This window comes from Littorina saxatilis, linkage group LG1 (assembly GCF_037325665.1).
Source record: "Littorina saxatilis isolate snail1 linkage group LG1, US_GU_Lsax_2.0, whole genome shotgun sequence".
Taxonomy (NCBI): Eukaryota; Metazoa; Mollusca; class Gastropoda; order Littorinimorpha; family Littorinidae; genus Littorina; species Littorina saxatilis.
Genome location: NC_090245.1, coordinates 98,976,921 through 98,991,379, shown reverse-complemented (window position 1 = coordinate 98,991,379; position 14,459 = coordinate 98,976,921). Strand labels below are relative to the sequence as shown.

The window sequence follows — 14,459 nt, the reverse complement described above, 5'->3', positions numbered from 1 at the left end:
GTGTATTTCCCTTTATTAGTATGCTTTTGACACAGATCTGTCCTGGCTTTTACGTAGAATAAGGGGATCCCTACATGTCGGATACAATGAATATATATGATACTTAATATACTCTATATCCATACAGCCTGGCTGCTTTCCGTCCAGACCGTGAATTAATCGCGAAATTAGTTTCAGGACTGAAAATCATTGTAAATCTGCGAAATTAATTTGCGAGAAAATGCCCAGGGTTGTCGTGTATAGTGCAATGGAAGGATGTTATTATCCACGGTGTAAGTATGGACAGATCTACATGTACACTATCATTAGCACGCCGGGAGAGGAAGGCCTCTTTAACGAATTTTGCCGTTCTTCGTGAAATTGACTTGTAGATAAAGTGACCCAGCAAACGTGACCTATTCAGGCTATTGTTTATTTCTATAGCGCATAACTAAAAGCACTATGCTTGTTATGGAGTTGCAGTGATACGAAATGTATTTAACTTACATGTTGCATGTCTCAGACTTGATGTTCTCTTCCCAGCATGCGCTTTCGTCCTGGTCTCTCCTTGTGGTTGCTTGTACGTTCTCCCCCCTCCCCCTCCCGCCCGACCGACACCCTCTTCTTTTTTCTCTTCTGTAGATTCTCTTGTTCTTATTTAGTTCTCCATCCCCATTTCTTCAATTTTTTCTTCTGGTTTATTTTTGTTATGTCCACCATTATGAAAATGTGTGTAATTTAGTATTGTTCTGGTCACGTTAAATAAGCATTTGCTTGAGTGCGTGTCCTAGTTGTATGTTTTGAATTGTTTCATGCGAAGCTTTCTGAATACAATTTTGTTTAAACCAATGTATTTAAGTTTTGGACTCTCTGGCGCTGTTTGAAACTGCTGATAATACTGAAGGAAATCATATTAGACTCGCTGCATTGGTATAATGTTTGATGCCTCCCAGTTAGACGGCCATGAACGATTTTCGGAAATAACTCTGTCAAGTATTGATGGGTTCTGGAGTTGTTCACCTTTAGAAATACTGGGGCAATCAACACGTGACATTGTAGGCCAATCACATTAAGGTGTTACGAGTGTGTTCGGGTTGCGGTTCTTGCTCATGTTTATACTCACTGAGTTACTTCCCTTGGATCTGGATCTGGATCTGGATCTGGATAACCCGCCTGGGTTGGTGGTTTGCGGGTGCGAATGCGTATACGCACGGTTCAGTGTGCTTTCGCGAAAGGGTGTGTCATATGCACGGCTAGAACTAAGATACTTCTTGATTTCAGTAAATAGTTTCATTACATGTCAACTAGTTCGTTTTTAAATGATTTTTTAGAGATCGCCAAATGGTATTGTGTGAATAACATCATTCGATCGATTGTACGCACGGCGCCGTGCTTCTAGTAGCTCAGTCCATTCCTTCTTTCCGGTGTGGAAACAGACGTGTTTCTGGCGAAAGAATCGGCGTTTTCAACTCGCCATATCTTCATATTCATTCGGACTAGAACAACGAAATATAAATTTCTTGTAAAAAAAATCCCGAGCCTTGCGACTCTGGTAATCATTTTCTTACGCGAAGCGGCCTTTGGTAGGTACGACAGTTTTAGTCACCCAAGTATATATCTAAAACGCACGTGGACGAGTTTTCAATGGCGTATTTGAAGTCTGTGAATGTTGTGATTACAAATCATTTCGGGGCACCCCTCAGTCTATACGTACAGACAAACAAATTGCATGGAACGAAAGTTGAGAGGCTGGACTGTAAGTTGTTGTTTTGACTTCTACAAATCTCGCAGGTCTTTTATGCAAAACAGACTCAAAATTGCATTGTTCACGCAAGTGTAGATGACGAGACTATCGAAGGAATGGAATACACTTGCCTATACAGATATAATAGACAGACACTGTCTATTTATATCTATGACTTACCCTAGCCCATATGTTAGAATAAAGAACATACTTTGCTCTTTTGAATGATGTATGATTTGGCACTGTACACAGGATTTTAGACCTGCCCCCGAAGTGATTTTTCCATAAACCCGTCAAAAAGCTCACTCTGTTTTGGCCGTAAAAAGCGCCCAAATGAAGTCAATTTCTAACCTGTGTCGTGTGTTCGAAGGAGTACATCTCAGCGATGCCATTGCCTTGCAACCTCAAAGAAATATATTTTGATAACCCGCTAAATGAACGGTTTTTTAGTGTGAAATAAAAGCCGGAGATTTGCTTCGTTTCTTTGCTGCGACACAAAACCAAAACCAACTATAGATCTGCGGTGACATTATGAGTTCGTTTTCGACATTGCAGTGAAGTTGCGTGGATCTTCGACGATTCCCGTTCGGTTTAATGTGGATAGAGCTTTGATTGAATGTAACTGCTTTGAAAAGTTACAACATGAGTCCTTGGGATCGATGTTTTTCGGTAAACTTCTTCGTATCCTTGACTTTACTTTTGACTTGAACAGATCCAGATCGGCTGGGGCTGTTGATCGCCTGCACAGATCTATATGAAGTTGACTCGACACGGCGAACCGCCGAATCCGTGCCCTCTCGTCGGTCCTACCCCCAAATCCCTTACCAGCCTCAGACCCCACCTCACCATTCTAACCTCACTGGCGTACTATGTGTGATTATCCCTTCCTCATGAAAGAGAAAGTGGAGAAAGGGGGAAAATGAAGAAAAAGATGAGAAATATTCATAACAAATTCAGTTTTGGGTCTTTTTCAAATCTGTTTGATGCATTTTTTCTGTGACCATTGTGGCTATGCACTGACACACAAATAAGTGGAGAAAAGGGAGAAATGAAGATTTTTTCTTACTGCACAACAGTCGGGGATTAGTGTTACATGTTTACATGTTTACAGTCAGGGATAGTCAGGGATTGTTGACATGTACATTGTCAAGAGGTCAAAACAAATTTTAAAAGCTGTTGGACACTGCACTAGTGTTGCTCTAATCAAGGCGAGTCTGGAACAATAGGTCCACCCCACCAAAAAGTCAACAAGGAATTAGTTATGATTTTTTTTGCCTTTTTGCTTGGGTACGGCCAAGTCAAAAAGGTGAGAGGGGTTACAAATAGTCATAACAAGTTCAGTTTGGGGTCTTTTTCAAATCTGTTTGCTGCATCTTTTCTGTGACCATTGTGGCTATGCACTGACAGTCAAAAAGGTGAAGAAGGGAAAAATGAAGATTTTGGGTGTTGTTTTTTTTTTGGACAAATTTTGAAGAAGGGAAAAATGAAGATTTTGGGTGTTGTTTTTTTTGGACACATTTTTTTAAGTCCAAAAAAGATGAGAAATATTCATAACAAATTCAGTTTTGGGTCTTTTTCAAATCTGTTTGATGCATCTTTTCTGTGACCATTGTGGCTATGCACTGACACACAAAAAAGTGGAGAAAGGGGAGAAATGAAGATTTGTTCTTACTGCACAACAGTCAGGGATTAGGGTTACATGTTTACATGTACATTGTCAAGAGGTCAAAACAAATTTTAAAAGCTGTTGAACACTGCACTAGTGTTGCTCTAATCAAGGCGAGTCTGGAACAATAGGTCCACCCCACCAAAAAGTCAACATGGAATTAGTTATGATTTTTTGGCTTGGGTACGGCCAAGTGAACAAGGTAGGAAAGGTTAGAAATAGTCATAACAAGTTCACTTTTGGGTCTTTTTCAAATCTGTTTGCTGCATCTTTTCTGTGACCATTGTGGCTATGCACTGACACTCAAAAAGGTGGAGAAAGGGGAAAAATGAAGATTTTTTTCTTACTACACAACAGTCAGGGATTGTTGACATGTACATTGTCAAGAGGTCAAAACAAATTTTAAAAGCTGTTGGACACTGCACTAGTGTTGCTCTAATCAAGGCGAGTCTGGAACAATAGGTCCACCCCACCAAAAATCAACATGGAATTAGTTATGATTTTTTTTGCCTTTTTGCTTGGGTACGGCCAAGTCAAAAAGGTGAGAGGGGTTACAAATAGTCATAACAAGTTCAGTTTGGGGTCTTTTTCAAATCTGTTTGCTGCATCTTGTCTGTGACCATTGTGGCTATGCACTCAAAGTCAAAAAAGTGCAGAAAGATGACAAATGAAGATTTTTCCTTCTTTCAAGACAATGTGTGATTTGGCACATTTTGCCTCAGTCTTTATCAAGAGCCTGTCTAACCCACTTTGAAGCTGTTAGAGACTGCAGTAGTGTTCCTTACATCAAGGCGAGTGCACAATGGTGCATTTCGAACCCCCCCCCCCCTAATGTTCACTTTAATATCAATAAATCAATAGATATTCAGTCACAGTTTAACTAACTCATTCACCCTCATCACTCACTCATCCATCCATCACAACAACATTGTTTGATGCACAAACTGCCTGCCTTCCGCACTGGGAAGCCGCTTCGCTTCGCAACAACAACAACACTGAAAACTCGCCGGGAAATACCCCCACCACACGTGTCACACGTGTGCTTGTTTCTTCCGACTAATATCAATTTTGGAGAAAAAAAAGGACAAAACTGGATGAAAAATTCTACGGCCCCAGCAATCTCATTACTCTGAAAGGGGAACCGGAAGTGGCTGGTCCTCAGGTTTCAAAGTTGACCGATATTCCCACTAAAGTGACCTAGATCCAAAGCCAGCCATCCATTAGAATGTAGGTCCTTGCTCCCACAGTCCAATGCCGCGAATTGTTGTTACAGCCCCTGATTTTTTTATGTACGGAATCCGGTAGTCTTTTTGTTGTTGTTAAATAATTATATTGCCAAACGTTATGACATTTTGAGATAATTGAACAAGTTTCAATACACATTGGCTGAGCACCTGTGTGCTCAAAGGAAATGTCGCTTGTTTTTATCAAAAACTAATTTTCAATGGTCATTCGTGCAAACCGTCACACAAACATGCGTGCCTCTGTGTCTCTGTGAGTATGCGTGTGGCTGCTTTCATAGTTAGGGTGCAGGCGTTTTAATCATTTACCCCACAACAAAAGCCCCCCCCCCCCCCCACACCACCAACCCCCCCCCCCCCCACACACACACACACACACCCCGATACCTGTCAAATTCCCTCAGAATGCATGAACAATTCCGTTACCTCAGATCATCACCAGGAAAAATTCCTCCGCATCCAAAATATCAGGACTTTAGATATCAGATACCGACTTTATGTAATGCGCTTCAAAATCATATTCGCAAAGACAGAGAGAGAGAGAGAGAGAGAGAGAGAGAGAGAGAGAGAGAGAGAGAGAGAGAGCTGGACACGAAGAAGGGAAGCTACAATCGCCCCAGGCCATATATATTATATATACGTGTGTGTGTGTGTGGTGTGCGATTCATAGAAATTTACTGGACAGATCTTCATGAAACTTTGCACACAAATGTTCCGACCCCCAACCCTTCACCCTGATTCAAACTCATGTATCACAAGTCCAGCGCTCCCAAATTATTTCTTTTTATCATTTTTGTCAGTCAAGATGATAATGGGGGTGGGGTTGGTACGGGAATAATTGTGAAGCAGACACTAAGGCAACAACTTATTTTGTTTACAGGTATTGTATATGTATACAGTGAACTTAGCTGTGTTTAAGTTTAGTTATGTTTCTGTCGAGCGAATTTTTTTTAAATACGTTTTTACTACTAAAGGAGTGATAATTTTATGTGTACGCCCTCGAGAAACCTCGATCATTTTCTGAAAATGCACGTTGATAAGTACCGTTTTATGATAAAGTTATACTCTCCATTCATTTATATACACAAACTAATGTTTCATTTATCATTTGTAGAGCTAAATATGTCAGTCGGGATCATGTTAAGAATCGCAGTGTTTTTCGCAAAATCGTACTTGACAACCCCCAGTAAAAAAATTCTAAAACAAAAGTTAATACGTCAACCTCTTTTTTTCTTTGCACAGATGTGTCCATATTGCTTAGAGGAACCTGTGCACAAAATGTGTAATGTTTCTTTCACGCGATTTGAACACACAAGTAACCCCTTAAGAATCGCAGTGTTTTTCGCAAAATCGTACTTGACAACCCCCGGTAAAAAAATTCTAAAAAAAAAATTAATACGTCGACCCCCTTTTTTCTTTGCACAGATGTGTCCATATTGCTTAGAGGAACCTGTGCACAAAATGTGTAAAGTTTCTTTCACGCGAATTTTTTTTAAATACGTTTTTCCTACTAAAGGAGTGATAATTTTATGTGTACGCCCTCGATAAACCTCGATCATTTTCTGAAAATGCACGTTGATAAGTACCGTTTTATGATAAAGTTATACTCTCCATTCATTTATATACACAAACTAATGTCTCATTTATTATTTGTAGAGCTAAATATGTCAGTTGGGATCATGTTAAAAATCGCAGTGTTTTTCGCAAAATCGTACTTGACAACCCCCAGTAAAAAAATTCTAAAAAAAAAGTTAATACGTCGACCCCCTTTTTTCTTTGCACAGATGTGTCCATATTGCTTAAAGGAACCTGTGCACAAAATGTGTAATGTTTCTTTCACGCGATTTGAACACACAAGTAACCCCTTAAGCGAGCGGCGTGTCTCCCCCACTGATTGGTCGGCGACCTGTACCAGTGAAATAATAAGAAAGACTGACATACCAGTGAAAAATAGCTCCGATCTGTGTTTTGGTTTAAACAATTTATTTAGAAAACTACAGATAACAATGCCGCATATAATCAATTTAACACTGGAGCACAACAAGGAAAGCTTATATATACTCGTGCTCTTAAAAAGCAATATCTATATTTTCTGTATTTCAAACAGAATTACCTAGTCAGTGAGGTCACAATTTTTGTTTTTGTTTGTTTGTTCGTGGGCTGAAACTCCCACGGCTTTTACGTGTATGACCGTTTTTACCCCGCCATTTAGGCAGCCATACGCCGCTTTCGGAGGAAGCATGCTGGGTATGTTCGTGTTTCTATAACCCACCGAACTCTGACATGGATTACAGGATCTTTTTCGTGCGCACTTGGTCTTGTGCTTGCGTGTACACACGGGGGTGTTCGGACACAAAGTTGACTCTGAGAAATAAATCTCTCGCCGAACGTGGGGACGAACTCACGCTGACAGCGGCCAACTGGATACAAATCCAGCGCGCTACCGACTGAGCTACATCCCCGCCCTAGTGAGGTCACAATGATCCGTTATAGACATTCAGCTGTACAAAGACATGTTTATGCTGGCTTTAAGTCTGAGCTTCCCTCTTTCATTTTTGGTCCAAAAGGACTATGCTGCACTATGTTTGACTAAAAACAATCGTGGAAGAAGTTTGTTTGCAGTTGTAGACATTCTTTTGAATACAGCATATTGGAAACCCAACCCAATATACTATTTCAATGATACTGTGCATGTATGAGCACAGAAGCTTGTGTCAAAGCGCCGGTCGATTATTATTTACTACTTCATCCTTACTGTATCCTTACTTCTACTAACCACTTTGATACAAGCTCCTGTGTGTATGAGGGCCGATTTCGTTTACTGTTCATGCTTAGGGATATTACATGGAATACATTATTGGTGGTCTTTGAGAAATCACACACACACACACACACACACGCACACACACACGCACGCACGCACGCACACACTGACACACACACACACGCGCGCGCACGCGCGCACACACACACACACACACACACACACACACACACACACACACACACACACCCTTCAGAATCCTTGTTTATTTTTTAATCAATACACCAAGGTTTTCAAACTTTGAAAATCTGAACATCATGACACGCACAATAATTAATACATCCTATTGGTAGGCCTACCAAATAAAGCTAAAAGTGTCCTCTCATAAGAGGTGTCCTTTCCAGGGAGAAGAAGACTGGTTCATCTTGTTAATGAGGCAGACTGCTGTCCAGAGGAAACTGGCCCTTTCCATGGATGATCACATCATTGTCTGAAAAAGTTCAGTAAGGTGGAAAAAAACCAGTCATCATTATGAGGATATCATTGTGTGAAACATTTCAGTAAGGTAAAAAAACAGTCATTATAAAGATATTATGGTCTGAAACAGTTCAGTTATATTATGAAGATATTATTATCTGAAACAGTTCAGTCATCATTGTGTTTATATGAGTGTCTAAAACGGTTAAGTAGCTATTGAAAAACTAGTCGCCAACAACTTGGCTAAAGAAAAAAATGTGGGAGATATATAAACAATAAACACAAAAGTAAACAAACGGCAACAACACAAAAGCAAATTTATTTTCTTAGGATTTGTTCAGTCTACAAAAGAAAAAAATTCTTAACCTCATTTTAATCATTTTATTTAGTCATTTCATGCAAAGAATTGTTTATTGGTAATCTGGCTTCAAAATACAGAGGTTTTGGTCATAAATATCAATGATCAATAATCTTAGGTTGTGCATTCTTCTGAATGAGATCGAAAAAAAGCTGACAAAAGTCTTTAAAAGAAATGATGATTTTTTCTGACTTAATTTTAAAACAATCGGTTTTTTTATTAATCAGATGATCATTTTTTTGTTTGTATTTCTCATCCCACTGCTGGCCACTGGTGGAAAGCTAGCTGCAACAAGAGCCGTGCTTCTCTGGCATACCGGCATATATGTCTGTAGGTATTATCAGCCTTTTGTAATTCCGGCAGAATGAACGAAGGTGTTTACGTGCCATGGCAGTGACAGTGGGTGGGACCTGGATACTCTCTCCAAGTCATCATAAAGTTTACCCGTGTCCGTCCTTGCCATGATTCAAACCGGCTGTGTTCAATCAACTGAGCTACCCATGGTGATAAGGAAGAGGGAGCAAGTCGAAACTTATTTAAATTAAACTCACGGACGCCACTGATGGTTTCGATGACCTGTGCACCGTTGATGGCGGTGACCCTGACACGGAAGCTGCCATGGATGGGACCGCCGGAGTGGAGGAAGAAGCCGTCAGCACTGTGCTGCATCTTCTGCCAGCCGTTGAGGTCGATCTCCATCATGTGCACCGGCAGTCTGAAAGGAGAGAAAAAACTAGTGCACCGGTAGTCTGAAAGAGAAATAACTAGTGCACCGGTAGTCTGAAATAGAAATAACTAGTGCACCTGTAGTCTGAAAGAGAAATAACTAGTGTACCGGTAGTCTGAAAGAAGATAAATAACTGCACCGGTAGTCTGAAAGAAGATAAATAACTAGTGCACCGGTAGTCTGAAAGAGAAATAACTAGTGCACCTGTAGTCGAAAAGAGAAATAACTAGTGCACCGGTAGTCTGAAAGAAGATAAATAACTAGTGCACCGGTAGTCTGAAAGAGAAATAACTAGTGCACCGGTAGTCTGAAAGAGAAATAACTAGTGCACCGGCAGTCTGAAAGAAGAGAAATAACTAGTGCACCGGTAGTCTGAAAGAGAAATAACTAGTGCACCGGTAGTCTGAAAGAGAAATAACTAGTGCACCGGCAGTCTGAAAGAAGATAAATAACTAGTGCACCGGTAGTCTGAAAGAAGATAAATAACTAGTGCACCGGTAGTCTGAAAGAAGATAAATAACTAGTTCACCGGTAGTCTGAAAGGAGATAAATAACTAGTGCACCGGTAGTCTGAAAGAAGATAAATAACTAGTGCACCGGTAGTCTGAAAGAAGATAAATAACTAGTGCACCGGTAGTCTGAAAGAGAAATAACTAGTGCACCGGTAGTCTGAAAGAAGATAAATAACTAGTGTACCGGTAGTCTGAAAGGAGATAAATAACTAGTGCACCGGTAGTCTGAAAGAGAAATAACTAGTGCACCGGTAGTCTGAAAGAGAAATAACTATTGCACCGGTAGTCTGAAAGGAGATACATAACTAGTGCACCGGTAGTCTGAAAGAGAAATAACTAGTGCACCGGTAGTCTGAAAGAGAAATAACTAGTGCACCGGTAGTCTGAAAGGAGATAAATAACTAGTGCACCGGTAGTCTGAAAGGAGATAAATAACTAGTGCACCGGTAGTCTGAAAGGAGATAAATAACTAGTGCACCGGTAGTCTGAAAGGAGATAAATAACTAGTGCACCGGTAGTCTGAAAGAAGATAAATAACTAGTGCACCGGTAGTCTGAAAGGAGATAAATAACTAGTGCACCGGTAGTCTGAAAGGAGATAAATAACTATTACACTGGTAGTCTGAAAGGAGATAAATAACTGGTGCACCGGTAGTTTGAAAGGAGATAAATAAGTAGTGCACCGGTAGTCTGAAAGAGAAATAACTAGTGCACCGGTAGTCTGAAAGGAGATAAATAACTGGTGCACCGGTGGTCTGAAAGAAGCCTGCACAAGAACTAAGGTTGCTCACCTGGCATTTCTGACCTGCAGCTTGATGTAATAAGGATTCGAACCCTGGAACTTGTAGTCCAGCTTGCCGTTACCCACTGGGCACTGGACGGCCTTGATGCTGATGTCCCAGCGGCCATCCCCACTCACCCCCAGGTCAACGTCACCTGTAGGTTGGTACACATACTGGCAGTCAATACCTGTCGCGACCGCGCTCCTACTCGCCTTGTTTCCTGTGATAGTGTATGTGTGTGTGTGTGTGTGTGTGTGTGTGTGTGTGTGTGTGTGTGTACGCGCCAGTTAGCACTTGAGCCCTAGTTTGCTTGGTGATTTTGTTGTTGTTTCATCCCAGTTAGTGGTATGCTTTGTATGCTCGTTAAATCGTTTGTTTTAGAATGAAATTGTAAAGCGCCTGGAGCCAAATGCTGGGACTCGCACTATAGGAAAAGCTATCTATTATTATTTTAAAACATGGGTCATTGTCTGGTCACCGCCATTTACCCGCGTGGCACTCCGGACACAGGTTATCGACGAAGACCATGAAGGTACCGGTCACCGGGCTGTTTCCTGACCCATGGCCCGACCCTGTCACCTGTAAGACCAAAAGTGTTCGGCACTGTGATATCGAATTCTTCGAGCGATGAGCGTTTTGTTGTAAACTGTAGGCATAGTGTAATCAACTCTGCTCAGTCATTGCTAAGATTGTACCATCTCTCTCTCTCTCTCTCTCTCTCTCTCTCTCTCTCTCTCTCTCTCTCTCTCTCTCTCTCTCTCACACACACACACACACATACACACACATAAACACACAAACATACACACACACGCACGCACACACACGCACACACGCACACACGCACGCAAACACACACGCACACACACACACGCACGCACACACACATACACACACGCGCGCACGCAAACACACACACACACACAATCGGCTGACCACCCGTCAGATCAGACTCTGTTTACGTGAGATAAGAACATTCCTCTACTTGGTCACAATGTCACAAAAATCGACACCGTGACTGCTTAGAACTCAGGAAAATATTTCATGACTTAATCTCTTGAAAAGCACGGGAAGGGGAATGACTCCGCCTTTGAAAGTAAGTAATTAACTGAAAGCTGCGACGTGACGTTATATTCCTCCGCCAAATCCGATCTCGTACTGTTTTTAACTTGATTTAAGAGCACGTTTAAAAGCATCGCTTGTGCTCCATTGATACAAATGTTTGAAGGGCCTACTTTGCTGTAATTCTGTGAATAAACTTGTTTAAGGCCAAAAAAAAAATGTCTGTTTAGGGTAACATGACCAAAAAAAGTAGGGTCGGTAGGTAGGTAAATTTTTTTTTTTTTTTTTTTTTTTTTTTTTTTTTGTGTGGGTGTAAATGCTATGTTGGCTGAACATTCACTTCTTATATTTTGATGAATACATGTTTCAAAACTAACGTATAAATAAAACAGAGAGAAAGGGAGAGAAAGAAACGCCAAATGTCTCTTTTTAGCATTTTTACCTCTTTTTTTTTTTTTTTTTTTTGAAATCAAAAAAAAGTTTTTGGGTCGGCGCCAAATCGATAGGGTCGGTCGGGTTACCCTAAACAGACAATTTTTTTTTTTTGGCCTAATGACATCCAATACCGACACATGCACAGCCTGGTGGTGACTCTACGATTCATTTGTCCGCTTCTTCTGCTGATATGACGAAGTCACCAAGAAAGACCTCTTTTTCGAAATTCTTTGTCAGTTCCTGGGAGAAATGAAAAACAAATGTTTGACGTGACGTCATGCTTCGCGTTATGACTTTTTCCGCTTATGACGTCAGATATGTTACTTTGGAATGCAGAGTCAAGACAAGAAGTCTTGGTTTGTTAAAAAACACACAAGAAAGGTAAGTTGTTGGAACGTTTGTTATTGACAAAACAAAGTTGATTGTAATGTACTGTAACGTTGGCAGTCTCTTTGTTTTTGGGACTTGGTTTGTAAAGTCCCTGTCGTTTGAGAGAGACCGACCTGCCAGCAGGAGCCGCACATGAGTGAGTTGAGGAACTGGGGCTTGTTGAGGGCCACCGGTATTTTGGCGTGGCTGGCCACTGGCGGGTTGTGGGCGCCGTAAGAACACGTTCCTCCCCCTCCGCTACTACCGTAGTACGTCGCCTGCACGACGAAGTAAACAGAAACACATACACACGCACGCACGCACGCACACGCGCGCGGCGTTCACACGCACACACATTCAAACACACGTACGCACACACATACATACACACACGCACTCACACATACACGCGCGCGCGCACGCATGGGCACACACGGACACATTCACACACACACGCACACACAAACAAACACAAGTAAACACACACACACACACACACACACACACACACACACACACACACACACAGAATTGTCTTCCGGATTATGTTTCAGAATAGAGCCCCAACTCCAAGGAAGCCGAAGGAGAGAACCTCGATCGTCAGTGTGATGGAATTGGGTGAAGAAAGTGACGATAATTTTCACTGTGAAATTCGATTCTACCCGTAGACATAGAAATAGTTGATTTTGAGTGTTTGCGGCCATGCTTAGTCTTCGTTTTCTGTCATGAAGTCCAGTGTTGTCCTAGCCTGCACGTATTTCTTTGTTTTGCCCATCCTTCTTTATTCCCGTTTATCTTTCTTTAGCAGATTGCCAGTTGAGTTCAAGTGTGTGTCACTCACGTGTAGTTGAGGCCTATAATTATACCAGTGAAAGCCAAAGAAAACGTAGGTAGAAACCGACATGTACAAAGGAACAAGAGGAAGAGCAATGACAATGACTATTCTTTATTTAACGAGGGGAGTAGAGTAAGCAGTGATTTTTTTTTTTACCTCTGGTCCTCGCCCTAAAGAGGGACTAATCTAAAATGGCGGAATATACAAGTAAAGAAAACAACTGCTGCAAATGTTTCTAGATAAACTGAAGTAAGAACACATTTTACATACGTACATACTACGTATACATTGCACAGAAGAAGACAAGTATGAGTTCATTTGATATGATTGATTATAGACTAGATTGCACTGACGTAACAAAGCTTAGACACTTTGCCCATAGACATACACTGCATTAACAACAACAACAACAACAACAACAACAACAACAACAACAACAACAACAACAACAACAACAACAACAACAACAACAACAACAACAACAACAAAAAGATGCAATGAGCAGAAAGGAAGACATTGAACACAACTCACATCACCATTGAAGGCGTGCTTGTACAAGTTGAGAGCTGCAGAGTTGACCTGGCCCGCCCCCTCCACTCTTATCCCCGCCAGCAGCAGCGACAACAACGACAACGACAGCGACAACCACATTCTCACAGTCAGGGTCCGTACAGATGTATGCTTGTCGGCTGGAAATTACACAAAACCCCACCCGGCTTGAAAGGTTAAAATGACATGGTGTGCGTAATTTCTTAAACTTTAAAGGTACCTTCCCGCGAAGACCCTCTTGTAATGTGCAACAGACATAGCTTATGCCATGCACTGTTCATATGCCAATAGCTTATGCCATGCACTGTTCATATGCCAATAGCTTAATTATGCCATGCACTGTTCATATGCCAATAGCTTATGCCATGCACTGTTCATATGCCAATAGCTTATGCCATGCACTGTTCATATGCCAATAGCTTATGCCATGCACTGTTCATATGCCAATAGCTTATGCCATGCACTGTTCATATGCCAATAGCTTATGACATGCACTGTTCATATGCCAATAGCTTATGACATGCACTGTTCATATGCCAATAGCTTATAACATGCATTGTTCATATGCCAATAGCTTATGCCATGCACTGTTCATATGCCAATAGCTTATGACATGCACTGTTCATATGCCAATAGCTTATAACATGCACTGTTCATATGCTAAGGGGCGTGGCTTTCCGAAAGCACGAGTTTACAGGAAGAATAGAAGTGCTTGCAGTTTTGGGAAAATGTTAGTAGATGTATATTTGTTAATACGGGAGAAAATATTATACTAACAAAATGTATTGTTTGGTTATTCTCCAGAAGTGCAAACCCCCACAAACAAAATAATTAATCATATTTTGCTCATTTCAAAAATGTGTGTTAGTAAGTACAGGGTGACCCCCAAAAAAGAGTACCCAAACAAAACGTTATAAATTGAACAAAAATAAAGCAATCTTTATAAAATTTATTTACACA

The 14,459-nt window shown here is 41.1% G+C and overlaps 1 protein-coding gene across 1 annotated transcript; it reads right to left on the bottom strand.

Annotated features, from left to right (window-relative positions):
* Positions 1-7,645: 7,645 nt before the first annotated feature.
* Positions 7,646-13,685, bottom strand: LOC138947111 (expansin-YoaJ-like). Its single transcript, XM_070318562.1, has 6 exons — positions 13,482-13,685; positions 12,250-12,393; positions 10,738-10,828; positions 10,259-10,403; positions 8,781-8,944; positions 7,646-7,884 (listed from the first exon to the last, which is right to left on the bottom strand). Exons 1-6 carry the CDS (start codon positions 13,599-13,601, stop codon positions 7,823-7,825), a joined length of 726 nt encoding a protein of 241 aa, XP_070174663.1. The 5' UTR covers positions 13,602-13,685; the 3' UTR covers positions 7,646-7,822.
* Positions 13,686-14,459: the final 774 nt, after the last annotated feature.

Excerpts from the sequence above, each read along its gene's own strand:
- LOC138947111 (XM_070318562.1), bottom strand. The coding sequence starts at position 13,601 with ATGTGGTTGTCGCTGTCGTTGTCGTTGTTGTCGCTGCTGCTGGCGGGG. Across the intron at positions 12,394-13,481 it reads AGCACGCCTTCAATGGTGAT|GCGACGTACTACGGTAGTAG; the intron begins GTGAGTTGTGTT and ends TTCGTCGTGCAG. Across the intron at positions 10,404-10,737 it reads GTGTCCGGAGTGCCACGCGG|GTGACGTTGACCTGGGGGTG; the intron begins GTAAATGGCGGT and ends ACCAACCTACAG.